General features: G+C 49.7%; 7 protein-coding genes across 7 annotated transcripts; 6 read left to right on the forward strand and 1 right to left on the reverse strand.

Annotated features, from left to right (window-relative positions):
* Positions 1–3,609: 3,609 nt before the first annotated feature.
* Positions 3,610–4,986, forward strand: F4807DRAFT_409864 (uncharacterized protein). Its single transcript, XM_047996571.1, has 3 exons — positions 3,610–3,905; positions 4,116–4,479; positions 4,550–4,986. The coding sequence occupies exons 1-3, from the start codon at positions 3,780–3,782 to the stop codon at positions 4,897–4,899; spliced, it is 840 nt and encodes a 279-aa protein (XP_047858463.1). The 5' UTR covers positions 3,610–3,779; the 3' UTR covers positions 4,900–4,986.
* Positions 4,987–5,284: 298 nt separating this feature from the next.
* F4807DRAFT_469694 (DNA helicase) lies at positions 5,285–8,164 on the forward strand (the record flags this gene model as incomplete). The annotated part of the gene is made up of 5 exons (XM_048002735.1): positions 5,285–5,989; positions 6,077–7,201; positions 7,319–7,478; positions 7,544–7,604; positions 7,811–8,164. 5 exons carry the CDS (start codon positions 5,285–5,287, stop codon positions 7,896–7,898), a joined length of 2,139 nt encoding a protein of 712 aa, XP_047858464.1. The 3' UTR covers positions 7,899–8,164.
* A 3,067-nt stretch (positions 8,165–11,231) lies between these two features.
* On the forward strand, positions 11,232–13,634 carry F4807DRAFT_206616 (uncharacterized protein). The gene is made up of 2 exons (XM_047993868.1): positions 11,232–12,072; positions 12,147–13,634. The coding sequence occupies exons 1-2, from the start codon at positions 11,590–11,592 to the stop codon at positions 13,566–13,568; spliced, it is 1,905 nt and encodes a 634-aa protein (XP_047858465.1). The 5' UTR covers positions 11,232–11,589; the 3' UTR covers positions 13,569–13,634.
* A 986-nt stretch (positions 13,635–14,620) lies between these two features.
* Positions 14,621–16,946, forward strand: F4807DRAFT_206619 (Zn-dependent exopeptidase). The gene is made up of 2 exons (XM_047993869.1): positions 14,621–15,718; positions 15,786–16,946. The coding sequence occupies exons 1-2, from the start codon at positions 14,978–14,980 to the stop codon at positions 16,533–16,535; spliced, it is 1,491 nt and encodes a 496-aa protein (XP_047858466.1). The 5' UTR covers positions 14,621–14,977; the 3' UTR covers positions 16,536–16,946.
* A 315-nt stretch (positions 16,947–17,261) lies between these two features.
* On the forward strand, positions 17,262–19,482 carry F4807DRAFT_206688 (glycoside hydrolase family 47 protein). Its single transcript, XM_047993870.1, has 2 exons — positions 17,262–19,140; positions 19,207–19,482. Exons 1-2 carry the CDS (start codon positions 17,438–17,440, stop codon positions 19,301–19,303), a joined length of 1,800 nt encoding a protein of 599 aa, XP_047858467.1. The 5' UTR covers positions 17,262–17,437; the 3' UTR covers positions 19,304–19,482.
* Positions 19,483–21,980, forward strand: F4807DRAFT_206804 (heterokaryon incompatibility protein-domain-containing protein). The gene is made up of 2 exons (XM_047993871.1): positions 19,483–19,950; positions 20,013–21,980. The coding sequence occupies exons 1-2, from the start codon at positions 19,662–19,664 to the stop codon at positions 21,767–21,769; spliced, it is 2,046 nt and encodes a 681-aa protein (XP_047858468.1). The 5' UTR covers positions 19,483–19,661; the 3' UTR covers positions 21,770–21,980.
* A 1,957-nt stretch (positions 21,981–23,937) lies between these two features.
* F4807DRAFT_206823 (uncharacterized protein) lies at positions 23,938–26,777 on the reverse strand. The gene has a single exon (XM_047993873.1). It carries the CDS (start codon positions 26,043–26,045, stop codon positions 24,588–24,590), a length of 1,458 nt encoding a protein of 485 aa, XP_047858469.1. The 5' UTR covers positions 26,046–26,777; the 3' UTR covers positions 23,938–24,587.
* Positions 26,778–27,612: the final 835 nt, after the last annotated feature.

The following is a 27,612-nucleotide window of genomic DNA, read 5'->3' on the forward strand; positions in this document are numbered from 1 at the left end:
GCCGCACCACCAATAGTCTTTAGGAACCTCCCGTACGGAATCCAATCATTTCAGCTGCTGCAACTGTTATGTTGCAAGGCTGCTTACACTGTGCGCTACTACAATTCGCGGCATCGAAATCCGGCGAATTGGCGGTTTCCGTCAGGCTACGGCGTTGAGACTTTACTTTTGCTATCAGAAACTGCCTAAACTCACTTGTAGATGGCTATCAAGCCTAGCCTAGTATCAAACATATGAGATGGCGCCATACATCAACTGCGAGGCAGATCTCGCGATCATAGACACCATCAGGCTCTCTAGGCATCGCTTTTAATCAATATACTACACTAACTCAGCGTCATCGTAAGCCGTAAGATATCTACCCTTTTAACTTCTGACAAAACTAAGACTATTTGGAGGCATATCAACTTGGCTGTCTAGCTGCTATGGAAGCTTACCTACATACTTAGCGTGCCCTAATGGGATTTATGTGCCGAATTAGAGGTATAACGTGGCGTAATCGTCTACCAAACTCGCGCTGAGGGTGGTATTTTCTAGTTGAGTTTCTTTCCCCTTCATACAAAGGTCAGATCATGACTACCTGTGGAGATGTCTCCGATGCTGTGAAACTTCCCAGGCAAGTGATATGCTGACGCCACGCTCCTCCGCGTGCTGCTTATCACGTATCGTACCATAGGTCGTCCTTTTCCGGTGATCAACAATTTCTTACAGCTCAAGATTTTTTTTTTTTCGCGTAGCCGTCGTGTACGTTACGAAATAGTCGTGCCTTTGGTAGCCGGTGCCGAGTTGAAACGAGCTTGTCGGTGTGCTACACCATGAGATGGGATGGCGTATTTCTCATTGCTCAACGGCCGTCCTGTGCTACTGCTAATCATTCCGCTGAAGATTTATTTGTGGGGGAAGTCGGTACAGTACACGTATATCGACAGAGGGATAACACAAATGTGTTGATATCGACAAGAATAGGCTATCAGATATCGAGCCATGCACGGATCTCTCACCCTTCATCACCATAGAGTTCTGACTAGTCGGATATAATCCATGACAGAGGAATCTGTCTCAATAGCTCGTCGTCAGCTTACCGTGTATGACGTGCAAGCTCAGGTACCCGACCCAAAACGTGGAGACCTGAGGTAGATGTATCGTCAGAGGTGATCATCTTGATGTATCTTATTGACGTATCTACATATTTGACATTTATAAGCATGTTATGAATAGCTTTTGTTACTCCGTGAGATCTGATACTGCGGTAGTAAATCCGCATATCGGGAGAAGATGTCCTTAGGGGGGTTGTCCTATACTTCCGTTGCGTCACTAACAAAGGGGTCGGCTATACCTGTAAGATAGGATGGGCGAATACCTCCTCTGAACCCTATATGATAAATGAGAGAATGGGGGCGTTATTGGATATCTTGAGCCATCATGTCGCAGTGTTGATTAGTCTGACCCAGCTTGAGATGTGAAGAACATTGTAAAGTGTGATAAACCAACTAGTTCGGTGTAGCTACCCTTCGAACAAGCGTGGCAGCATTTGCCGAACGGCCGTAAGAGAGCCCCGAACGACAAATGAGGTTCCCAAACTATTACGTTGTGTCCATATGTGTAAATGAGGCTAAGAGGCCCCAGACTAATACCCTCAACCTCGGAGCTGAATAAGGGTCCGAGAAAGCATGAAGTTAGACAGGTCGTAGCCGCCTATCCCCGCCAGTTCGCTAGTAGCGCTCATCAGGCCGCCAGTCTAACGTATCAGGCTTACGAATCTTGTAAGCCAGAGCGCCACATCATATTCCCTATAATATCCACGCGAAGGCGGTGTCTGTCTCAAGCTAGGAGCGCACAGGGCTAGTCCTCTGCCGAGTATCGATAGATTATAACCTTGGGCTTGGTATACTGCCTCCCCCAATTATTTACGCACGTATAACTCAGCACTTGAGAGCCAGAAGAACGTATACAAGAGCCTAGCCCGACGAGCCTAAGATCTAAGACATGAGCCGATAACCCAGGGTTATTTGTGCCATCGACGCCACGAGGCTTCTAGCCCAGTACTACGTGAGACCGTACTAGGCAGAGAGAGACAAAGACAAGCTTTTTCATGAGGGGGGTGGTTTAAGATGTGTCTGAGACAGACACGCAAGACCGGGTCTTCGGGCCCGCTTGTTCTTGCCTTTCCGTGCCGGCTTGCTTGAAGGGGACAAGAGGCTAGGCTCGGACCCTGCGGATGGAATAAGGCGGAAATATGATAGAGAGACTACCGCTCGTGATCTCTGGGCGAGTATCGTGATGTCAATAAGTTGGAGTCCGAATCGCGCGCGGCAAAACGTGCACTAGCTGAGTTGAGGCGAGCCAAGTAAGATCTATCATTTGATCGGATCAGATCATTTTCAGCTCCGTTGGTTGAGTCGGCCCCCGGATTCTTATTCTGGCCACTTGTTAGTCCCTTGGGGGTCATATTTTGCATTGCTTAGGGCTGAATGAAGGGTCAGATTATATGCCTAGTTATCGTAGGTATACAAAAGTCTTGAAAGTCCGTGTGACCAAGTTGACCATAGGCTGACCTCTCGTCCAGTTCATCAGTAAGCGTGTCCGACCAATCTATGATGTTCTAGACCGAATTCGAGGATTCTGTCCCCCCTTGTCCTTATGGCCATCTTGCCTAAGAGGACATCTGCAAGATATCTGTTTATGGGGGCTAGCGCCAACCAAGGCGTTGAAACTTGATCGATCATGAAAGGTTGATTAATGCCATTTATCGCATGGACGAGAACCTAACAGAAGGTATACGTTGAGAATCCATGAGATATAGCGACGCGTGGACGTCGCCCATGAATGGAGTAGTTGGCATTAGCATTCCTCTCAGATGCTCTGCGTAACTGCCAACGTGTCGAGTGGATACAACGAGGATAACTCAACTTTACCTCGAATAAGTGTCAGCGCTATTGTTACTATGATTCACCCTTATTGACCCAGACATGAACCCTTACGAATCTTAATAGGCTAGGTACTAGGTAATATAGAAATCTCAGTTTGATATTGAAGATCCGGCTTCTGTCGTCCGGCGGGCGCTTTTGACTACCTGGTGCTATTGGGTTGGGAATTTCTGTTGCAGTAGCTTGTCTTGTGAAGCTCGAGGGAAGCTGGATATTAAACGACTGCGACAAGACAGCTTCGATTGACTTCTGTATATCAACATAGCTTAAGATAATAACAGCTGAGGTGTCCTGAATGAAGACAGACATGAGACGGGTGCAGATAAAAAGGAGAAGCGTTCCAAGGTTATCTTATTAGTTCATCTACCATGCCGATGCCCCGAGTTGCTACAGCGATATTAGTAAATGATGGATATGACAAACTGTTAAGGCAAGTAACCAAGTCGTAAAGATGAAGTGATCTTATATTTGATACGCTAGGATTTGCTCAGTTAAGAGAACGTAGGTAAACTACACGGTTGAAGCTACAGAAAATTGATAAACTCAATTCGCATATAAATGCTTACCTGGGTATATTCAGGAAGTCGCATTCTGGGTAGCTCAGAACAGTTCCTGCAACTGCGGAAGCTAATGACGTAGCGCGTAGTGCTGAATAACGGCGGCAAAGCTAAACTTATTCGCACCAATTATAGACTTGCCAAAGCTAACAAAAACACCATGGAATGCCCAGGTGCCAAACATGCCCAGCCCGTTAACCTTTGCGCTTGCATGGCATCGGATTGACTTCCCGTACGATCAGTTGGAACGATAGAGCGAGTCCGCTCTCTGCCCTCTCTGACAAAATTTCCGTCAATGGCTCCCGGGTCTCCAATGCAGCCGGTGGGACCTTCTGCTCCCTACCTGCGAGGATCTTCGCCGGTACCAGACCTCTCACTGTCGAGGTTATCTTCCCAAGATAGGCTCAATGGCATTCTCGAGGTTCGTCTGCATATCGTAATCGGAGTTGTTCTTTGGTCCGTGTGTCGCTTTTTGGTTTTCTGGCCAAAAAAAGAAAAGAAATGCAGGTGTAGCAGTCTTAGACTACCTACAATCAACCCTTGCATTCTTGGATTGATTCCAGAGTACAGAGTACAGAGTCCTACATATCTTCAATTACAATTCTAACGCGATAATTTTTCCAATTTCTAGACCGCTAGAGAACGCGCCGATACGATCGGTTCGCAAGCTTCAGGTCGCAGTCCGAGAATGAGCGTAAACTTCCAGCGTCTGTCGGGGCGCGACGATGACGATTGTCCGGACGAGACGACTAGTATCACAAACGCGCGCGACAACACGCCGAACTACCAGGGCACGCGGATTTCGCCCAGTCCGAGGAATAGGCGGCCCGCGCAACAATCGGGTACCGACAACACCCCGACGAACGCGACGAACGGCACGAACGGCGCAGGTCATCGCCCGGATGAGAAGAGCTGGTTAAAGCATTGCTTTAGCGGCTTGTGGTCGGTAGAGCTGGAGAACAAGGGAAGTGTAGCTAGGGACCACTTAGCCTTGGGTATGTCCAATTACTATTGTCTCTTCTTTGCTTGCCCTTATGTCCTTGCAAGCTAATAGAGTGAAATTAGAACGAACGTTTCTTGCTTGGCTTCGAACATCACTCTCCTTCGCATCTATCGGAATAGCCATCACCCAATTATTCCGTCTGAATACTTCGATAGACACCGGAGACGATCCCAATTCCGAAACCATCCGCCGTATAGGAAAGCCTCTAGGCGCAACATTTATAGGCATATCTATACTAATTCTGCTGTTGGGGTATCGCAGATATTACCAAGGCCAGCAATGGGTGATCAAGGGGAAGTTCCCAGCATCTAGGGGGACAATTGTGATAGTATCAATAGTTGCGTGTGCCATTATTGTTGTCAGTTTATTTGTGGTCATATTCACACAACCTTCGAGTGTCACATCTAGGTAGTAGTTAAGCTACACAGCGGGTTGGAATTTATGACCATGATAATAATTGTATATGCTGTAAGATATATCTTATGAATAGGTACATAATTGAATATAATTCAATTGCTCTTGCAAGATTCAATCAGTGATACTACTATGGATTACGATAGAATTTGGTAGTACATGATATAAGGCTTTACTCCACTAAACTTCGAGACCTCACCACTCACAACTTACATATTGCATATTTCACTTACGAAACCTAATCCAACACTTACCTACGTTCGTCGGATTTACAACATTTTCACGGACACATCACCGAAGCCTTAGACCACCTCAGAATAAGCTTACAAAGACGATTCTGCCTCACCAACCAACCAACCTATGTATGTAAGCCCCCCGCAGCCATGAAATCCGTCGACGTCCCGGCCTTCGCCCGGACGCAGCTCGCGCTTCTGGACGCCGAGCTGCAGAGCGAGATCCAGGAGACCAGCGGCCTGATCGGCGGCGCCAGCCCCGCGTCGCTGCAGCGCGCCGGCCTCGCCGTCACCAACCTGACCGTGTCCTCGCAGCGCACGGGGCTAGGCGGCAGGACCGTGCTCGAGCTCGGCCCCGACGCGGCGACCACCGGCGCAGGCGAGCTTCCCGAGCACGGCGTCCGCACGGGCGATATCGTGCTCGTGGCCGAGCAGCCCGCGGGTAGCGCTAAGAAGCGCGAGGTCAAGGACCTCGAGCGTAAAGGTGCTAAGGGCGTCGTGGTTAGGATTAAGAGGGATGCGATCGCGGTTGCCGTGGACGAGGATAAGGAGGATGCGGCGGGGTTCGGCGGGAGGGTTTGGTTGGTTAAGCTCGCGGATGATGTGACGTATCGCCGCATGAACCAGGCTATGGAGAAGATGCGGGATATGGGCGAGGCGGAGTACTCTGGGTTCATGAGGGTGCTGTTCGGGCTGGCGAGCCCGTCGCCGGTGCCGGATGATTTGAAGGGGGATGAGGAGGTGGGCGAGGGGAAGGTGGAGTGGTTTGATCCGGGCTTGAATGAGTCCCAGAAGGATGCTATTCGGTTCGCGCTTAGGTCGAGGGAGATCGCGCTGATTCATGGGCCGCCTGGGGTGAGTGCTGCTTGAGACTTACCTACCTTGTTCCTGTCCCCTATTCGAATGGTAAAGGTGACCAAGGCCCGAGACTAAGTTCAACAGACAGGCAAAACGCACACGCTCATCGAGCTTATCCTGCAGCTCGTCAAGCGCAACCAGCGCGTCCTCGTCTGCGGACCGTCCAACATCTCCGTCGACAACATCGTCGAGCGGCTGTCCCCGCACCGCGTGCCTATCGTGCGCCTCGGGCACCCGGCGCGGTTACTCCCCTCCGTCCTAAGCCACTCTCTCGACGTGCTGACGCAGACCTCGGAGGCCGGGCTCATCGTGAAAGACGTGCGCGCCGAGATGGACGCCAAGCAGGCGGCGATCAAGAAGGCGCGCGGCGGCAAGGAGCGCAGGGCCGTGTACGCGGACCTCAAGGAGCTGCGCAAGGAGTACCGCGAGCGCGAGCGGCGGTGCGTCGGCGCGCTCGTGGGCGGCAGCAAGGTCGTGCTGGCGACGCTGCACGGCGCCGGCGGCTTCCAGTTAAAGGGTGAGGAGTTCGATGTCGTGATTATTGATGAGGCGAGCCAGGCTCTTGAGGCGCAGTGCTGGGTCCCGCTGCTGGCGGCTAGGAAGGCTGTGTGCGCTGGCGACCATTTGCAGTTGCCGCCGACGGTCAAGTCGACGAATTCGAAGGGGAAGGGTAAGACGAAGGGGAAAGGGGTTAATGAGGGAGAGAAGGAAGGCGGGGAGGGGGATGTGATCAAGGGGGCTAGTTTGGAGACTACGCTGTTTGATAGACTGCTTAAGCTACATGGCGAGGGGATCAAGAGGATGTTGACGACGCAGTACCGGATGCACGAGAAGATCATGCGGTTCCCGTCGGACGAGCTCTACGAGGGGAAATTGGTAGCCGCGGACGCGGTGAAGGAGAGGCTGCTCAAGGATCTGGAGTACGGGGTTGAAGATACGGAAGATACGAGCGAGCCGGTCATTTTCATAGATACCCAAGGAGGGGATTACCCGGAGAAGAACGAGGAAGAGGAAGATAAGGAGGCCAAGGGAAAGGATAAGGATAAGGATGGGGAGAAGGGAAAGAAGAAGGCTACGGCTAGGTCGCTGTTTGGTGAGAGCAAGAGCAACGAGATGGAGGCTGCGCTGGTGCGGCAGCATGTTAAGAAGTTGGTCGATGCTGGTGTGAGACCGGAGGATGTCGCTGTTGTTACGCCTTACAATGCGCAAGTACGTTTTCGTATTTCTTCACTCATTTACTCTAGCCATCTACCTAGGTGTCCTTTTTTCATTTCTTCTCAATGCTTAGTTATCGTCTGATATTTGGTACGCTAACTACGCTCCTAGCTCGGCCTGCTGGCTCCCCTGAAGGAAGCCTTCCCCGGCATCGAGCTCGGCTCCGTGGACGGATTCCAGGGCCGAGAGAAAGAAGCGGTGATCGTTAGTCTCGTACGGAGCAATTCCGAGGGGGAGGTTGGGTTTTTGAGCGAGAAGCGTCGGCTCAATGGTGAGTTTTTGAGCACCAATTGATATTACGAGGTTACATCAGAGAAGTGAGGCTAATTGGGTTAGTTGCAATGACAAGGCCTAAACGGTCACTCGTCGTCGTGGGTGATTCGGAGACTGTTCGTCGGTATGTTTATTTACTGTGCCTTTACTTCCCAGCTATCCTTCCCCTTGCCCTTATCCTTGCCAACCGTATCTCGCCATGATAGGTAGACATAGGTACCTGTCTCATCTGGGTGAATCTTCAATTCATCGTCCCCACTACGGCTCACGCTTAGACGATTTTGGTCGTTTCACATGTTTCTAGAAGTCATTTACTGATTTCGGCACCAGAGGCAGCAAATTTCTCAACAACTGGATGGAATGGCTGGAGAACAATGCCGATCTTCGCTATATTGATTCGGCTTCGATAGAGACGTGATATGTGACGAACAGGTGCGGTCGAAATCCATTGGCCGAGGCGAACAGACTCTACCTTAATATTCAGTCCCTTGGGACTGGCGAATTGAAGGAGCATTCATCCGAAGTTTTAGCACGGCAAACGATAAGTGACTAGAACACACGGATGCGACTCTACGATACTTGCCGAACGTCCAGTCGTTGAGATTTCCTGGTTGATGTTGTCTGAATTTTATTGAGAAGAGGTTACCTTGCATATCGTAGATTTTCTGTTGGCCTCACCAACGGCCCCCAACGGCCTTCACACAGTACCTGTTGTAATGGTATTGACAAGATGTGTTCAGATGTATTGAGAGTAAGGGGTTGGTAGCGGGTTGTATCGCAATAAGGGACATGGAATGCAATATTTGGACCGTATCGGTGGGTTAACGGAGTCGTCATTGCAATGACAAGCCAAGGTCTCCCCCGGTTGTCTTCAATGCATCTTTCAGAATTCATGCTGTCAATGTCCAAATTAGAACGAGCTGAAGGAATATCAGACGATTTTGCGCTGTGACCGATATGTGATTTTTGAAAATATGGAGGCTAGAATTGATATACTTGGACAGGTATGTACGTACCGGCGTAATATCCATATCCTTGCTGTTTCAGAACTCTTTTCGTAGCGGGGGCGGACCGTTGGTGATCCACAGGGCTAGACCTAATACAAGAAGGACGAACCTTGTGTATGGTAATTTATCTATTAAAAATATTCCGGCTGGTGAACTTGCCGAGGAAGGGGAAAGAGCACACCCGATTTACCATCACGGCGGAAACTCGATATTAAGAAATTGATCTTCAAGAGGTGAAAGGGAGAAGGGGAAAATGAAGTTTCTTCACATTGTCTCGGCGGACTGGAACTCGATATTCGCAGGTTAGGCAGCTTCTTACAGTTCTTCATACAGCTTCGCGCATTGCATAGCATCCTCCCCTGCCCTTCCCCCCCCCCCATTGTAACCAAAAACACTCGTTCGACGGTGTACCTGCATGAATTAGCGGTTCGGAGAAATTCTGCGACTCTTGGGATTTGCTTAGATTTGGTTAGCTTCGTAATAGTCTGCATGCAGTACGTTGCTGTATGCAAGGTAGGTAGCGCTCGACAACGTCCAATGCAGCAACTAGATGCAAGAGTTAGGAGATACGGATTGGATATGCGAGTCCTCGCTTCTGTTCTCTGCTTCGCTTTTACTCGCCCAGAATATCAGAGACATACATACATCTAGTAGCGCCAACGAATACGCGGGCTCCGTTAAGCATTGTGCCGGTGTCGGCTCAAGTATGGGACCAATATAGTGGTGCCAACGGCATAGTTGTTGATGTCTCAACTTCGATGCTATTGAATAACGCAGTCTCTGCTGCAATAACGTTTGCTCTGGAGATCTTATTAAGGGATATCCTAGCCGATAGGATTTTCGGTTCCCCCAGATATTCACGCAGATCAAACGCGGCGTGCTTCCATGGGTTCGCGTGATGGTGTATCAAGGCTTCCTTCCACAGTCGTGCGTGGTACCGAACCTACGCTTGGCGGTTTTCCGTCTGAGATAGATAAGTCAACGGATCGAGCGGAGAGAAACGTGGTGCAAAATAAAAGGGACGAAAATGGAGTATGTCGCCCCAGTATAACCAGTCCGGCGTAGGTCGCTAGACTCGTTATTACTTAGAACCGCATTCTGTGCTTTAACTTATGGTTCAGCTGGGCGGGTAATCGGGCCAGATTCCCTCGTGATGTCGAGGGTTAAGGGTCCGATTGATGACAATAGATTATGCAGCTAATTGGTAACCTCAGAACTAAAATTCGACAACATTTGAGCTATCATTTTTCGCTATAGACGATGTTCAAGCTCTGTACTGCGTACGTTGGCTATTAACCCGTTTGAGCGTGATACTCTTGTCGTTTAGGATGGCGTGGCTGAAAGACGCCATGATGTTTTACTATTCCGCTTGTACGTGCATCGTAATCGAATTCGGCATGTTGGTACCTACACATCACCAGATTGTTGAAATACGCCAAGTTATCAATCGATATTCACGGCTTCAAATTAATGATATCCATAACTGGTCGTACAATATTTTCCCCGTTGTTTGTTTCGGGATCGGTTTTCAGGTCATCCTATACGTTGACCGACATTACCAGTTTATTGACAATTTGAAAAAATTCGAAGTGATAGTTGAGGTTGCTATTTGGTTTGTATATATAAGAGTATTAAGATGTCTATTAAGGCGAAACGGTGGTGGAGCCCCAACCGGAAATCGACTCCGTTCGCTACTAGGGCAGCCTAGGGGTGGGGGTTCTAGGGTGCTATTGGAAAGTTAGTCTAATTCAGACTTTGAGTCTTCCAGATATGGCAGAAGGTACCCAGGTGGCTTCCCGGCCGACTTCCATTTCCAAGTATATATGCATCTATCCGGTCATCCTGCAGGGAAGCTACATACTACATACCTACTATGTAGTATGAGCTAGCAGGCTGGCAGGCTGGGAAGCTACCAGCCTAGTAGCCAAGTTTCGCTTAATCGTTTATCTTAGTGCTCTGTCTAAATGTTTACAAACTTGGAACCTTTCATAATACACCATTTACTACGAGTATGTAAATGTCAACGTGCATATACCCTTACATTGATGTGGCCAACTTGGAATCTGTGGTCTTTCTATGATACAATAGTATCTGAGACAGTTTACGTACTTGGATACGATGTCAGAAAAGAGCTCAAACTCGTCACAGCCATTGCCCCCTCGTTCGTCTTATGCCCGCAATAACGCACACGCCATAGACCATGGACCATCGAAACAATCTCAGCCAACACTCGGACAGATGAACACACAGACCCTCGACCGTCCTGCAGCTACAAGGTCCGAGCATGGTTCAGTCCACTACGAGGACCCCTGGGGGCCAACCAGTATCAGAGCATTCCAAGGCCCTGGTCCTTCGTCATCCCGACCTATCCTGGTCTCCTCCTAATCCTCTTTGAGGTCACTCTGCGGCCCTAGCTTCTTCTGTTTCTGCTGCTTCTGCCACTTACAGCCGATCATCTCATTAGACATTGTTGCAGTAAACCTGCAGTAAACCCTTCTGACCCTTCAGAGCTCGCCGTTTATGTGCATTGATTCGTTTCATCGGTCGAGACTTATCCATATGTTTACCGCCCATCCGCTCCTCGTCCCCAGAGCTTCTGGAACCTTGCCATCCCACTCGCTCACTTACATACGTACCAGTTTATGGAGACTATGGTCCGCCTTCGCAGGAACGCATTGCAATATGCGTTGTAGTGGCCCCAGGACCTGTCGTATTCCCCATCCCATAAACTAGCTCCGCGCCCTCATAACCTATCCTTCCTTGTGTTTGTCTCTGTTCGCCACTCTCTCGTCCAGTGACAATCCAGGAGGGGGTCCCCTCTCATCCATTCGACTCGCATATCGACGTCCACGTCCACACGTCCTTTCGAGCCGCATTGCTGGCGATGTGAGATGCAAGAGACTGATCTCTTTCCCAAAAGCAAAGTGACCAGTTGCAAATTCGACCGAATCATATTGTGAGAGGCAGGAAATGGATCGCCGGCCGCCGTAAAACTCCCATATTTATCATACTTCTACTATCTTTCTAGTCGTTCGCTATCAACCCTGAAAATTATCATTTCGTAAATCGCGCCTTTCCAGCTCCAGCTTTCCGAGAGACATCATGGGTCTCTTCAGGCCTTCCACCAACCTCGGCCGACCGAAAACCGCCCAGCCTGATCCGAGTTCACTCCGTGGTAGAATTAGTGGCCCTATGCCGATGGACGACGAGTTTCCCATTAGACAGCCTGGCCATGGGATAGCTCATGAAGGCAAACCAGAACAAACCGAGTCCCGCACCGAGGACCAGCCCGCCTCTATAGCTGAGAACATACCTTCCGAGGTAGTACAGGCGGATAATATAGATTCTGTGACCCCTTCCGGGCCGAGCCAAGCTTCTCATTCTTCTGCGAGTCCGCGGCAGCAAAGAACTGCCCGTCCTACCACCCTAAGATATTCTACCGTCAGCGACGGCACAGACGTAGATCGACCTCAACGGAAGAGATCGACGCTGAAATCTACGCTAGGTAGGCTCTTCAAGCGAAAAAAGAAGAGTCTAGGCGGTGCTTCTATTTCGGAGGGTCGGTATACAGGATCGGGCGAAGAGGTGCGCATGACTGCCGTGTTTTATTCCCAAACCTATTAGAGAACGACTGTCGCTAACAACAGCGGTGTTCCTAGGATGCATCAGCTTCACACCAAGTTCACAAGGAGACTGAGTCTAAACGGTCGGTCTCGCTGCCAGTTACTGATTACGATAGAGCGCTAAGATCGCATTCGATTGGTCCCGATGACATGATGGCGATCACTAGCGCTCGCAGCTCATTGCAAGCGGATCCCGCGCTAATTCGAAGGAGAGCTGCGTCGTCTAACAGGATCTTAAGCGGAAGAATCAAGGACTTTGATGGAGAGATTATAGGTCTTTCTCCTAGGCCGGCTAGTACTCATGGGCGTGGTGGTAATCTATCGAGGCAGGAAGATCCCGAGGACATCGGTCGCGCTATTACTAGTGATAGTCGCACGCATCGTCGGAGATCGAGGAGTTTGTCGCAGCTTACTGATGTTGCGATCAGTCACACGAATGTCCGAAAGCGTAGCGATGAGATTCGTTATTGGAGGGAGAGTTTTAACCAACCTATTTTATCACCTAATGCGTCGACTGTCAATAACGATGACCATGCCATCGTGGGTACGGATGCGGGAACACAGCCGGAATCCCCAGCAGAACCGCCCGAGCAGCTTCCGCCGAAGACGCCGCCACAGCCCTTCAATTTCGGCCCAATGGTCGGAATGAAGATTACACAAGCGGCTAGCCTGGAAGATCGCATAGCTGCTCTAGAAGTCCACAATCAAAAACTAGAGAAGCTAATATCTCAGCTGTTCCAGGTTGTGCCAGGTGTCAACAATTACGTGCCTGACACCCCTGACCAAGCACAGCCTCGAGGATCCGTAGCTCAGTCAGTGATTTATCCGCCGCCTTCGCGCGCGGCGGTGGCTGAAACGTCTGGGTATCAGTCATCTTCGCAGGATGTTGAACACACATCGAGATACAGCGTCTCCCAGCAGTCGAATGAGTCGTTCGGAGACGGGAACACATTCATTGGATCAGTGCCCCCTTCGACGAGACAACCACCTGGAAGGCCCACATCAAATTCGACAATTCGTGGTGCGACGAGCCTGCCTGCACTACTAGGGGAGAATGCGGGAGCTCTTGCTACGGATCAGTATACAACACTCAAAGCCCTCGTCGATACTGAACGAGACGCGCGGCAGGCGTTAGAAGCTCGCGTGACCAGGCTAAGTCACCGACTCAATCTCATATGTCGGACTTCACCTAAGCTCGAAACTGCGTCTACCACTTATTCCACCGTCTCTGCCTTTGAACATGACGATGACGAGCCCTTGAGTGCTGGTGCTGACACCGAGTCGGAGGCATTCAAAACTCCACAGGAGGAAGGCCACGGTTTCGGCGCTTTCGGCGAAGAGCTACGGGATGAAGAAGTAGATGGCTCAAGAAAGAAGGCGGCGAGGACGCTTTCCCTCAGCCAGTTGACTTTAAAAAGGCCTGTGCGGTCTCAACAAGAGAGCAGTGTAGACTTATGACTACACGGACTCTGAGATATGCTAGCTAATGCACTTAGGGTTAAACCCAGGAGGTCATTGCTTCCTACGACTTTTTTACCTGGCATCATTATTCATTTTCCCGGAAGCAATTGGGCGGAGGCTTTTTGTCTTTACTCCCTTGGCGAAACAACACTGGTTGTTCCTATCACGATGTCCAAGCATGGCGTTTGAGATGTACGACTATACGATACGATTTCCCTCCTTTTTATCCATCGCACAGCGAATTTTTTCCCCCAACGAGATGAATGAGCGAGCTCTCCTTGTCGTTCTATCACGGTCGTCCGAGATGATACTTCAAACAGCCGCCCATCCATCGTACCCTTCCCTCATTGTATTTTTTAGTCAAGTTAACCAACCCATGTTGAACTTGGTATTTGATACCACATATCACAGTAGCCTCGCACTACTCGCATTTTTGTTCTTTGTTTGCTTTTTTATTTTGAGATTTCCCACAATGTTCACCCATCTTTGCGCAGAGCATTGCTAGAGCAGGATTCAGGCACGAAATGATACCATGGAGGAAAGCGAAGGAAAGAGGGGGGCGCAAGAATGTCTAATGGAGGTAGTTGGAAACAGGCCTCGTGTATTAATGGTAATTCAGTTAATATATGAGGTGCGTGCGTCTAGGATGCAAACTACCGCCGTTGACAATTACTTGAACCTGCTTTTCTGATTCTTAGATGCGAGTGACTATTTCTTAACTATCTAGAGCCCGAATGTCTGGAGCAGTTTCTCCTCAACTGTGTAGACACAAAGGACCAAGGCCAAGATCAATTATCGTCAAGTCCTCGTCCGGAAAACGTGCGATCTGGATGCCGATCATCAATAAATAAACTGCAGCATGTACGCCCCCTCACCCACAGATGCTGGACACAGCAGCTTCCAGATCAAGATAGGTGATTTTATTGCCAAGACACGCACGCCGCCTGCCCCCGTCGCTCCAAGAAATACACTCGAGCATTAAAACAAGCTCGCGGTCCGTTACGACGGGAAGACGTCTTGTATGCTTGATATGATTGGATAATTCGTGCTATCAAGCAGGCTTAGATATCTAGTAAGGTACCTACCTAGGATATGGGAGATAGCTAAGAGTCTTGGAAGTACGACGAGGGGAAGAAAGTTGGAGAGGAGCTATGATATTTTGCTTTGTATGCATGCAACCTCCCACCTCGGATGCAGCCGAGACGATGCGGTGGTGATGATGATATCGAGACGAAGAATGGTGTGTCGGCATCGCTTCTTCGTCAATTTACGCGCGATTAAACTAGGATTGAGGGATTGAGATTATAAGCAGAGACTTAGTCCCTTCTTTTTACGGTTTAAGGAGAGTGATCTAGGTCTACGGTGCTTCATTTCACATTGAAATACGTGGGCGTATCACCGCCGTCATGGAACTCACCATCTCTACCATCCTTGCTCTTGTGGTCCTCGGCAGCGCAACACCACTAACTCTCACATCTCCCAACCCAGCGGCCGTGCTCCTACAATCTAGAGCTGACGCGCCATCCGCATTGTCCTGCGAGGCATCTAGCTGGCCGCCCAACTTAATCGGTGTCACCAACGAGCCGCAACTGCCGTCCGAGGACCTCTCATCTATACTCGCGGAAGTCGATCCGGCCAACATCGAGGCTACGGTTCTAAAACTGGTTTCCTTTGGCACACGCCACACGTTGTCGACCCAGAACTCCAGCACGCGCGGGATCGGCGCGGCGCGAGACTGGATCCACTCGGAGTTCCAACGGTACGCGAATGCGAGCGACGGCCGGTTAACCGTCGAGACGGTGGGATACATACAGGAGGTAGACGGCGACCGGATCCTGTTTCCGACGCTGATCAGCGATGTCGTTGCTATGCTTCATGGGGCCGAGGAGAACAGGCTATATGTCGTAAGTGGACACTACGACTCGCGGGTGTCTGACCCTTTAAACTACGAAGATGATGCTCCCGGGGCGGATGATGATGCCTCGGGAGTGGCGATCTCGCTCGAGTTGGCGAGGGTCTTTTCGCAGACGAAATACCCGAGGCCAAAGGCGAGTATTGCATTTGTGGCGGTCGCCGGCGAGGAGCAAGGACTGTATGGAGCGCAGTATCTGGCGCAGAAGTACGCTAATGCTACGCCGAGAGTTAACGTAAGTCTTTCCCTTCATACATAATCCAGAGTCAGAAAGCTACAGTGAAGCTGATAGTGACATCAAGGTCGAAGGCATGTTCACAAACGACATCGTAGGCTCCCCCAAAGGCGGCACTGACGGGGAACGTAACGACCCGTACGTGATCCGGTTATTCGCGCAGAGCCTACCGCCTCTCACGGTAGAAAACAGTACTACACGCGAAAGTCGCCTGACGATCGGTGGTGAAAACGACAGTCCAGCACGCCAACTAGCCCGGTTCGTCAAAGAGGTCGCCGAGAATGAGGCGACGGGGATGAACGTATCGGTTGTTTATAGACTTGACCGTTACCTGCGAGGCGGCGACCACCGGCCCTTCCTCGAGGCCGGGTACCCGGCGGCGCGATTTACAGAGCCGCATGAGGACTTCGCGCACCAGCACCAAGATGTGCGCATCGATGATACTGGCAAGCAGTACGGCGACCTGCCCGAGTTCGTGGACTACGAATTCGTTGCGCGCGTTGCGAGGGTCAATGGCGCGGCATTGTGGAGCCTGGCGACGGGTCCTGGTGCCCCGCGGAACGTGAGGGTCGATACAACGGCTTTAAGCCCAAACACGACGCTCTACTGGGACCCGCCGAACCCAGAGTACGGCGGTGGGTATGAGATAGTGTGGAGACCGACGAGCGCGCCGTTTTGGACGGGGGTGCTTGACGTTGGACCCGCTATACAGGCCATGCTGTCACTGAGTAAGGACGATGTTGTATTTGGTGTCAGGGCGAAGAGTGATGATGGTTTTAGGGGAGTTGCTGTGTTGCCTTTTCCTGGGTCGGGGTGAGAAGATAGTCATCTTTCTCGGGCGTCGTAGTTCTCCTCGATTTGCGCGAAAATACTATTAGGTCCTCGAGGGTCTAAGCCACTTGAATGAAATAGAACACGGAATACGATCTTCGGACAATATGCGGAATGGCATTAGGCGATTGTCGTGGAACAAGATGGACATCGTCCCGTTTGTACTGCCTTGTACCCATACTCGGGGATACCCATGATCTCATTTAATAGAGAATAGTTTGGATATAAATAAGGTGAACCGTCAATTTCGTAGTAGTTAAGCGAGACGTTGTAGCTCTATCGTTGGGGATGCTAAACTCCATGTCAGTTATCGTCGCGTCCCAGAGTAGGTACACAGTAACACGGTCATTTCATCGTCAATGAGATTGTAATGACCGAGTTTTTATTTGAATGATAGAAAATTCCTAGGATGTTTTATTTATGAGAGAGCACTTGAGAAATCAAGGTTTTTGATGCCAAAATTCAGATACAAATAGTGTTTTGGCAAAACAGGTTTGGTGGATCAAAACTCAGGAACTTCCGACTTATGCCAGTACATAAAACTGTCAACAAAACGTGGCAAGTGCCTGAGCACGTATCGAGTCAAAAAAAAAATAAAGTTACATGTAAACTTTATGACGTAGAACCCGAATCACTTTTAATCTTAATTATCAAGTACGTACCCGCGTGGGGAGGGGAATATTACCTCAATCTGCAAATATCTTCAGGGGAAACGACGTACATGTAAGTTGCGAATATCAGATGTGAAACCCGCTTTTGTTTCTCATTAACTTTATCAATTCAAACTTTGCTTCTACTGTCACTCGTTTTCGATGTTTTCTCTGATGCTTCCCTCTATCTGGATTTATCCTGATATTTCAAACACCTGAGCTATTCAGGCTACTCATCATGATATTGCGACGACGCTTCTGGCTCCCGTTCGGGATCGCTGTAGCGCTACTTTTATTATTCTATTCCGGGACAACTCGAGACATCTATAGTTGGGCCGGTGCCGGAAGATCAGCCCGAAGGCCTCACTTTGATAAAAACGTGATCGACGATGAGGGCTATTTCTGGCGGAGATTGCCCACACATTATCCTGTCAAGGATATGAAACCTTTACCGACAGGAAGACCACGCAAGCTCCCCAAGATTCAGACCAACTTCGGCAAAGAATCACCAAAAGATGCGGCTACCCGAAAACAACGGCAAGAAGCCGTCAAGAAAGCGTTCATTCGCTGCTGGGACTCTTACAAAGCCAAGGCATTTATGAGTGATGAGCTTGCCCCTATTAGCGGCAAATCCAAAGATACATTCGGAGGTTGGGGAGCCACATTAGTCGACAGCTTGGATACATTGTGGATCATGTCGTTGCGGGAAGAGTTTGAAGAAGCGGTTGCTGCCGTGGTTGATATTAATTTCACCATCAGTTCACTCGAAACCGTGAATGCTTTCGAAACCACTATCCGCTATCTGGGAGGTTTTCTTTCGGCTTACGATTTGAGCGGCGACCAGCGGCTACTTCGTAAAGCTAGGGAAGTCGGCGATATGCTTTATAAGGTGTTTGACACGCCGAATCGCATGCCCATCACTCGCTGGGATTTCGATTATGCTTCTCAAGGGGGGCAACAGGTCGCGAATGAGGCAGCACTACTAGCAGAGGTTGGATCATTCTGCATGGAATTCACGCGCCTATCGTTAATTACTGGCGACCCGAAGTGGTTCGATGCCACGGAGAGGGTCAGAGAGGTTTTCGAAGAACAACAAAGCAGCACTCAGTTGCCTGGCATGTGGCCTTTTACACTTAATCCCCGAGAGAAACAATTCGCCTTCGATAACACATTCGGGCTGGGCGCTTTAGCAGATAGTACCTACGAATATCTGCCTAAGATGTATGCTCTCATGGGTGGACTTCTACCCTCTTACCAGAACATGTACGAGGATTCGATGAAGACCACTACCAAGCACAACTTCTTCCGACCTATGGTTCCAGATACGGCTGACATACTCATATCGGGCACTCTACATACCGTGAAGGAGAATGATAAGATGACATTAGATTTCGAACACGAAGGCCAACATTTGGTCTGCTTTGCCGGAGGGATGCTAGCTGTCGGAGGGAAGTTGTTTGAGAAAGCTGAACATCTGGAAGCAGCCAGAAAACTTGTAGACGGCTGTATATGGGCTTATAAAGCGATGCCATTGGGAATCATGCCCGAAACATTCTTCATGGCCCCTTGTAAATCAGCAACGGAATGCGAATGGGACGAGTCTTTGTGGAAGCGAGCCATTCTGCATCAGGCGGGTGAGAAAGACCTAACTAACATGGAAAAGGCGGACGAGATTATTTCAAAATCGAGGCTTCCAAAAGGATTTACGCAGATAACCCAGGCTAAATACATCCTGCGACCAGAGGCTATAGAAAGCGTCTTCATTCTGTATCGGATTACTGGTCGTCCGGACCTTCTTGAGTCAGCTTGGGCTATGTTCGAGGCAATTGAAAAGAACACGAAGACCCCTTTGGCGAATGCCGCCCTTAGTGACGTGACTGTCGCTAGCAACCCTCCGAAAACAGATTCAATGGAGAGCTTCTGGATGGGTGAGACGCTGAAGTAAGTTGATTTCCACGCTCTTGTCTTCGTCCTAACTGTTCCAACTGTGGCTAAATGAAATTATAGATACTTCTATTTGATCTTTAGTGAACCGGATCTCATAAGTCTAGATGAGTGGGTATTCAACACCGAGGCTCATCCGTTTAAGAGATTAGTCCGTTGAATTGTTGCGAGAATGGTGTATCGGTACGCACCCTTAGAATTTGAAACGGGGGATCTGATCGGGGCAGAGAAGTAATAGATAGGTAAATGAGGGACATAGGGCACCTACATAGACCCGTTGCATATATAATTATTACCTGCTTACTCATTTACCTACATAATGAGTTTTGGTGTAAAAAGGGGTATTTGACGATTCTTTTGTTGACCCACCGTAAGGATCGTGGCTGTGAGCCAGGTTATAAGGCGCCGAGAGACATCAGTCTGCTTAATCACTTCGTCGCAAGACTTTTTCTTCTCCTTAACGCCTTATACGGACGAATTTTTCTTAATACATACATTTTCGCTTCAATTCGCGCTCTATGTCTAACATTTCCAGTCTCAAGTGGACGTTATGCAATACCTGTATATTGAGCTTCGAAGGAGTGCGAGACCATCATCAAGAATATGAAGATTTTGTGGCAAGCAAAGACACTGGTTGTTTTCTCTGCATATGGCTATGGGAAAGCCACATGCCCGCACCTATTGGATATCGGAACAGCGAAAAAGAACCTACGTTCAGGATATCTTGCCTCGTCGTTCGAGGGTGGGACGTATATCATACACATTTTAGCATCCGATGCAACTGGGCCCCTCTTGCTGAATTAAAGGGTATGTCCCCCGCCATCAGGGGAATAACACTGCCTTTAAAATATATTCTTACGAGAATGTAGTCTCCCTGCGCAAATTAACTTCGCGTCAGGACCTTAAAGGTTCTATAGCGAAACATGTACGGCTGGGGGATAATCTTGACCCAAATATAGGATCCAATCAATCCTTACAGAAAATCCAAGGCTGGATATCTTCATGTCAAGGGAAGCATGAGCATTGCAGGTCTTTTCATCTGGGGGCTAAAATGTTCTTTCCAGCTCGAATCATCGACGTGACAAATGCCAGCTCCAATACAATAATTGTAAGGGATAGAGAAGAAGTCATGAACCAGCATGAGAAGGAGAAAAGGGGCCGAAAAATGTCATGCTCGGGCTCCTCATCTGAGCATATGTCGACAAGTAGCTATCCTGATTACTGGACCCTATCTCACCGTTGGGGAGACCCGAATAAGATCACGCAACTCCTTAAGACCACGGAGAGCCGGCTTCGCGAAGGAATATCCCTTGACGAACTGTCACCCGCTTTTCGCGACGCGATTCTCCTAGTCTGCCGCCTAGGATATAGGTATATCTGGATCGATTCACTCTGTATCTTCCAAGATTCGACGAGCGACTGGCACCGAGAAGTGGGTAGCTTGGTAGACATCTACCGACACTCGTTTTGCAATATATCGGCGATCTCTTCGTCATACAACCCAGCGGCTACGGGCCTCTTCGGCCGACGAAGGATCAGGACGAGAATATTGTATCCGTTCATAGCGAATTTCCGATTACGCGATCAATCTGGGGATGTAAGCAATGGGTCGTGGCTGATTCATAACAAATCAATCTGGGATTACGAAATCGAGAGAGCGCCTCTCAGCAGACGCGGATGGGTCGTGCAGGAACGGTTCCTAGCTAGGCGACTGGTTCACTTCACAAGAAACCAGGTTTACTGGGAGTGTCTGGAATGCACTCATTGTGAAGCCGAACCCAAAGAGAAGCTCCTGATTTTGGATAGGGAGAGGGTAAATCAAACAGGCAATTGGAATTATGCCTACCCAAAGTTAACAATGGCCAAAATCAGAACAAGCTCAACGGCGCCTCTGCCACAAGGCCTCAATGATGCCTTTACCCATAAGGCCTGGAGAGCTATCGTCACGAAATACACGTCTTGTCAGCTCACTAAAGAATCTGACAAGTTGATGGCTATATCTGGTGTTGCGAAAACGTTTGGCGAATTCAACGGCGACACATATCTCGCCGGATTATGGAAAGACAAGATCTTCCTTTACCTTTTATGGCAAACCGACGGCGACAAATTGAATCCACCGAGGCGGAACGGATACGCTCCGTCTTGGAGTTGGGCGTCAATAACGGGTGGTGTAAGATTCATGGATATCGGTCCAGGATACTGCTCACTCATCAAACTGGTCGATGCAAGGATCGTAACAAAACCTCCAGGCGGCGATCCTACCAGTCTGCTTTTATCGGCAGAGCTCGACCTCGAGTGCGCAGTCTGTAGTTTCCGATGCGTGAACAAGGAGGAAATAGAAATGTATAATGATGCGACCGGGCGCTATATCGAACACGGGTACATAAACGACATATTTCCCGACACGCTTGATATAGCGACAACTCTCTTGGGACGTAGGGGAGTATGTGTTCCAATATGCGAATGGTGTTCTCCGACTACACGGTTTACCAACCTGTTGTTGCTAAAACAAGAATCGGGAAACAGGTTCAAACGGATCGGAGTTCAAAGTATGCGATGGAATGCTCCAATGCTTCCGAGGTTCGAGAAGTGGGCTAGTGAGACTTCTTGTATTACTCTTATATGATTTATATGCATAATATTGTGTTATCCATATCATAATACGTAATTGCAGCTTCAAGGTTTCTTATCGCACCCCACACCGCTGAGGTACTAGGTACTATGTAGGTAACTAAGGTTTGTTAGCGGACTGGTTAGCCTCACAGAGATTGCAACGCAACCATTTTCTCTTTCTCCTCAGCTGCGCCGAGAAACGTAATTGCGACCTCCTTAGTCGACCTTCGAGCAAAATAAGAGGAAGCTCAACAAGCTTTTCCTCCTCCATGCAATAAAGGACTCAAATTCAGGCAAAAAGTTAACGAACCCTAGATCTCTCCCCGTCTTGTGCTGTCAGAGTTTTGTCGACAGCTATCGTATTACGTATTTCGAAGTAGCCTCGCAGCTGAATCCCGTCGCATTTCGTCGCGCACCACCATCAACGCCGTCACCATGTCAGAGAAGTGGGTGGATTGGAACAAGACCACCCGGTCTAAGGATTACCGAGGGTCTTCTTCGTTCGCGACTTTCATGATCATCGGCCGTATGTGTTCTTTTAATCCATCTTTACTTTTTGTGATCCCCTCCCCCGCCAAGAGATCGAACAGGACAGATGGCGACAAGGACTAGCTAGATCCTTCAATATAGCCTCTGCCAAACAGCATACCTAACAACTCACCCTTACCTACCTACCTAGTATACACGTAGACGAACTTTTGAATTGGGCGCTAACAGATCAACCAACCCGCAGCAACATGTTTCTTCCTCGGCATCCTCTTCGCCTTCTTTCCCTACGACTTCCCGCTGCTCTGGACCAAGGACCCCATCTCGGCCGCGTACCTGGACCAGCTGGAGACGCACCTGAAGTTCATCCACCAGTCGCCGCCGCTGATCGCGCGCGTGCTCAGCATCATGGTCGGCGTCGGCTTCCTCGGCTTCTTCATCAAGCTCTTCCGCGCCTCCGAGTCCAACATGCTGTTCGACGGCGCCTCGCTCGTGCTCTATCTCATCGGCGTCGGCGTCTACGTCGCTAACATCGTCAAGGGCCTGCGCCTCGTCTCCGCGGGCGCCTGGAACGACCCCGAGTTCGACTTGAAGGGCGCGGCGAGCCCCCACAGGCAGGGCGGCGACCCGCTGACCGGCGGCGAGATGATACTAGGTCGCGAGGACAGCCTCAAGGTCCTGGCCGCGAGCAACACGATCCTCGCGCTCGTGCTGGTCGGCGTGCTGGTCTTGCAGGCGGGGCAGTGGTACGCCGAGAGGAAGGACAGCGAGGAGTACGAGAAGTTCGAGAAGGAGAAGTCGGGGGCGCCGTCGAGCCCGACGAGCGAGAAGAACAAGAAGAAGCAGTGAAAGGGGTTATTTTTCCCTCTTCCGGCTTTGTTCATTCCATTTTCTCTTCTTCGATTCTCTTAATGGGGTCCTTGCGCGCGTAACGCATCCGACTTTTTTGTGGGGCGGGCGTCGGTGCCGTCGCCGTCGCCGTCGCCGTGTAAAAACAACATTTGCATTACAGACATAGGGAGGATACGGATCGCGGGCGGTTGCTCGGAAGTTTAGAGGAGATGAACGGGATGCCTCATGTGTTGGGACAACAAACATGAACTGTTTGTATGAAAAGAAAAGTGCTTCTGCGTCGTGTAGGTCAGATGATATCTAAACGTGTCTACGAATCTAGATGACACGAACTTGGTTCAATTTTGATGTTTGGATCGGATCTTGTGGTGTTGTGACGCTCATTTAGTCACCTATTTTGATGTGCCTTGATGGGTATGCGTTCCGAGAGTTCCGAGATCACACGTCTGATCCAGTTTTCGTCACGGAATGTGGTGTGCTGGCTCCTATATATGTAGATATCTATGACAAGAAGCGACCAAGCATAAGGTAACTAGCCTTTTAAAATGATATTCTAAACTCAAACTTCTTGGATTACACCTGATGCTGTTCTACATACTACATACTGCTCTGATGAGAATATTAGATTCATAGGGTAGGCCACTTCGTTACCTCGAGACCAAGTGGTTCTTTGCTACGAAATGAGTACAATATTCCACACTACCTATTTTAAACGATAAAGGCCAATTGTTTAGAAGGTGGCTGGTTTACATTGTTTCACTTGCGTGTATACGAACAAGGGCCTTTGTTATCAGCGCCTACCTAGCGAGGGACAAGGAGCCTCTTACTTCATATGCTATTTTAAGATAAAATACCTAGGTAGCTATTCTAAAATATAAAAATTGCCACGAGTAAAGAGACAAACGCTTTGTATAAGAATTATGACGACAGCGGTTGAGGGGTTGTCAATAATACTACCCACAATGTGAAGGGAGCACTAGGAAGGCGGGGTTTAGGGGTAAGACTCAAGAAGCAGAGCGAGATAGCTGATCAGAGGCATGTATCATAAAATCTACTCGCTCCAAGTAGATACACAACTCCTCTCAAAAGAGGATACGTTAGATATTTACACAAACTGCCACGACAAGACGGATACCTAGTAGTTCAGCCAACTCATCCTCCTCATCAGATCGTGAGAATATGAATATAAAAAGGGGGATTTTTTTCTCTCAAGCGAGTGTCCCTAACGCCGTAGTAATAATGCAACTTCCCCCCTGCCCTTTTTCGGTGGTATCATGTGAAGTCCCGTCTTCCCAGTCCGCGATCCCATTAATATGCCCTTGAACACTCTCTTATTCGACAAAAGAAATGTGAGTGAATGTCATCCGCTCAGACGGCATCGACAACAAGAAAAAGCAAACGCCAGCCCACGCCATGCCCGGAATCAATGATCATTCTTAATAACCTCGCCAAAAATTATTAATTCATCTTCTATTGGTTAGTCAGAGCACTCATCACCTCCTCAAAGGCGACTCCCCCAGCTTGCTCCTCCCATTACCGCCCTCGCCGTGTATCGCGTTATCAGCCCGCTGTTGTATATTCGACCACGTCGTCGCGCTGCTCTCAGGCCTCGTGCCGCCCGCGCCACCGGGAACCATCAGCGGGTCCGCGAAGATATTTATGCTTTCCCCTTCGCTTTCGCTAGGGTACCTCTCGCGTCCCCTCTCGCCGAACCTTCCCCTCGCCCCGTCCCTCAACCCGTCATCGTTCGTCGCGGGGGTGATGGTAACCAGAGGTGCCGGAGCGAAGTCTCTCGCCCGGTCGTTGAGGGGTATGTTCTTGCCCTTTTTCTGGGAAGGCTTCTTGGTAGGCGTGGAGTTGGCGCTGGAGTTGGCTCCGGGCCAGTGCGTCAGGCTCCGCAGCCCGGTGATCTCGGCCGAGGCGTGGTAGCTGCGGGGCACGTCCGACATCTGGCTGTCGGGGCGGCGGGCGTACGGGCTATACGGGCTGTTCGGGGGCATGAAGCCGGTGTTCCCGTAGTATTCCTTAACCTCGCTAAACCCGTCCTTTTGCGTCGTCTTCTGGGACCTCGGGCTCGCTACCGCCGTTGGCGAGGACGGCGCGTAGCTCTTTGGCGAGCCTGTGGGGTGGGACTTAGCGAGGAAATCTAACCTTTGAGAGGGATAGTTGGCGTGTGGCACGGGGTTGGAGATTATGTTCCCGAAAGATGACGTTGAGTCTTGGCGCTGCAATGCTTGCTTTTCTCGCAAGGTCTTCTTGCGCCGATGCCGTATCATGACTACGGCTAAGATCAACAGCGCGAGACCAACGAGCCCGCCAATAACGCCGCCCACAATAGTCACTGTGCTGGCAGTTCCGGTGGGCGAGGTCGTTGGTGTCTGTGTCGATGGTGCCGCGGAGGCGGAGGCGGAAGCGGAGCTCACACCGCTTACGGCAACCGTTGTCGAACTGCCATGCGTACTCGTCGCCGTCGGGCTAGTCGTCTTACTACTACTCGTTGGCGCCTTAACGGGTGGCTTCTTGCTCTGGTCCGCGTCCTTAACACAATTCTTCCCGTTACACGAGTACCCGAAAGGACAGCACTGGCCGGCACACGTAGTTAAGATACCGTTCAGCACCGTGGTCTTGATTTCGGCGGAAGGATTCGTAGCAGGATCTTGGAGCCCGAGATCGCAGGTTATCGGGGATATCGTATCGCAGTTGGCGTTCTTCGGGCAACATAGGACCGTTGTGTTGGCTGCGAGGAGATTACATGTCGCGTCCGCCTCGCAGCAGAAGTTGGCGGGGAGCCCCGGTTGCGAACATGGCGAGAAGTTCGCTCCGCAGGTGCTCGCTCTTTCAAATACCCGGGTGCTTTCTGTGGGAATAATAGAGGCTGATGTTGAGGCAGCTGCTGCCAGCAGCAGCGCCGCGGGATACAGAGCCCGTATCAGGACCCAAAGTTGCGGCATGTGTTGAGCCGTCTTACTATTACCTTTGAAGTGGGTATTTTATATCTTGACTTCTTGCCTATGGCAGAAGGGCTTGCCACTTTGGTGGATCTGTATATGGATATCAAGTACGGAAGTTGGTTTGAAATCGAGAGGTTGAAAATTAAGTAGAAAAATATCGAAAAGAGTTAAAAGTAAATAGTCACTAGAAGGTAGTAGTTGGCAATAATATCTATGAGAAGCAGAAAAGAAGACCGAATTCATTCACAGAAAGAATTATCAGTCAGAGGCGTCGGGAGGCGCAGGGGCTATGTGAGTTAGAAATAGCAACTAGAAGAGTCACGAACGGACAATGAGCGTGTCCTCGTACTGAATCGAATGACTAGGAAAAGGTTGTAGGAGGCCAAAGGAGACGAGACGACGTGTAAAACAAAGGTTCGAAACAAACTACGAAGAAGAGCCCGAACAAAAGAGCGAACAACAGCGAAATTTTGATGCCCGGCCTATGAATCATGGCTTGATTCCTTGATGGCTTTGTTTCCACTTTGTTCGACTATTGTTCGTCCGCTTGGCTCCCCTGGCTTCCCTGGCCAAGACGGCGGAAACGCTAGATAGAACAATTAGTATAGGTCGTCTGACTAAAGAACGAAGACGAGCATCTCTGGTCCAACAGATGCGACCAGATGGGGTCCGTCGAGGTCGATGCCCCAGATTAAACGCGGCAGGATGCGGATGATCGACTGGACATCTTCAACCCAAAAATAAATCAGACGGTAAGAGAATCGTCTGCAGGGCAAGATCTCATCTGGCTACTGGAGTAGGATACTTAGGTAGGATCCATAGTCTCCGCCATCAGTACCGCTTGTGTGTACGCGAAGCAGCATGAGTGGATGTAACCGACTTCAAGCAAGCATCTCAGTATCGAGATGAGGCGTTGCGGGTCTTAGATAGTGAAGGAGTTGCCACAACGAGAGGTTCTCACGAGGCGAATCGCCCAAAATTGTTTCTTGGTATGTCCATTTTCGAAGCGTTATTGGGCGGCTACAGGGGCGCTCAACGGCGGCGGTTGAGTAGGAGAATAAATTTGAAGGGCGTGATTGGACTAGATGAGTTGGTACAATCTTTCAAACTTAGCGTGACCATGTGCGTTGCGCGTGTCTGATTGGCCGAAGCTCAACCGGGTTTCCTAATTTGGACCTGAATCTAGCAAATCTGAGCGCTGATTGCGCGACACAAACCCTGTAAGATCCCGGTAGAGATCCACTTGTAGTTTAAACCCCAGTAACCCGGAGTTGAATGTATGTACAACTGTACTTGCGGTGTACCGTTGTACTCTTCTGCTGGCTCCGAAAGTTGCCGGTCGGCTTTTTATCGAATTGGGGGTGGCAGACCTCACCCACATCCGTACAACTCCATTTATACACACAGAAATATTCCCCAGCAAATGTTGTGTGGTGTGTTGGTTCGTGTAGCTAACCACAGCGATGTCGTACAGCTCAATTCCTTCGATGCAACTAAACATGAGCCTCCCGGGTTCCCAACAACCCCGTTTACGGAGGCCTCGTGCCAGCATTTGTACATATATAGA

Source organism: Annulohypoxylon truncatum (genome assembly GCF_022578515.1).
Source record: "Annulohypoxylon truncatum strain CBS 140777 unplaced genomic scaffold F4807scaffold_3, whole genome shotgun sequence".
Taxonomy (NCBI): domain Eukaryota; kingdom Fungi; phylum Ascomycota; class Sordariomycetes; order Xylariales; family Hypoxylaceae; genus Annulohypoxylon; species Annulohypoxylon truncatum.

Bases quoted from the DNA above. Each gene is read 5' to 3' on its own strand.
- F4807DRAFT_409864 (XM_047996571.1), top strand. From the start codon at position 3,780: ATGGCTCCCGGGTCTCCAATGCAGCCGGTGGGACCTTCTGCTCCCTAC. The intron at 3,906-4,115 runs GTTCGTCTGCAT...TCCAATTTCTAG, and splicing joins GGCTCAATGGCATTCTCGAG to ACCGCTAGAGAACGCGCCGA. The intron at 4,480-4,549 runs GTATGTCCAATT...GAGTGAAATTAG, and splicing joins TAGGGACCACTTAGCCTTGG to AACGAACGTTTCTTGCTTGG.
- F4807DRAFT_206616 (XM_047993868.1), top strand. From the start codon at position 11,590: ATGGGTCTCTTCAGGCCTTCCACCAACCTCGGCCGACCGAAAACCGCC. The intron at 12,073-12,146 runs GTGCGCATGACT...CGGTGTTCCTAG, and splicing joins ATACAGGATCGGGCGAAGAG to GATGCATCAGCTTCACACCA.
- F4807DRAFT_206619 (XM_047993869.1), top strand. From the start codon at position 14,978: ATGGAACTCACCATCTCTACCATCCTTGCTCTTGTGGTCCTCGGCAGC. The intron at 15,719-15,785 runs GTAAGTCTTTCC...AGTGACATCAAG, and splicing joins ATGCTACGCCGAGAGTTAAC to GTCGAAGGCATGTTCACAAA.
- F4807DRAFT_206688 (XM_047993870.1), top strand. From the start codon at position 17,438: ATGATATTGCGACGACGCTTCTGGCTCCCGTTCGGGATCGCTGTAGCG. The intron at 19,141-19,206 runs GTAAGTTGATTT...ATGAAATTATAG, and splicing joins TGGATGGGTGAGACGCTGAA to ATACTTCTATTTGATCTTTA.
- F4807DRAFT_206804 (XM_047993871.1), top strand. From the start codon at position 19,662: ATGTCTAACATTTCCAGTCTCAAGTGGACGTTATGCAATACCTGTATA. The intron at 19,951-20,012 runs GTATGTCCCCCG...ACGAGAATGTAG, and splicing joins CCCTCTTGCTGAATTAAAGG to TCTCCCTGCGCAAATTAACT.
- F4807DRAFT_206823 (XM_047993873.1), bottom strand. From the start codon at position 26,045: ATGCCGCAACTTTGGGTCCTGATACGGGCTCTGTATCCCGCGGCGCTG.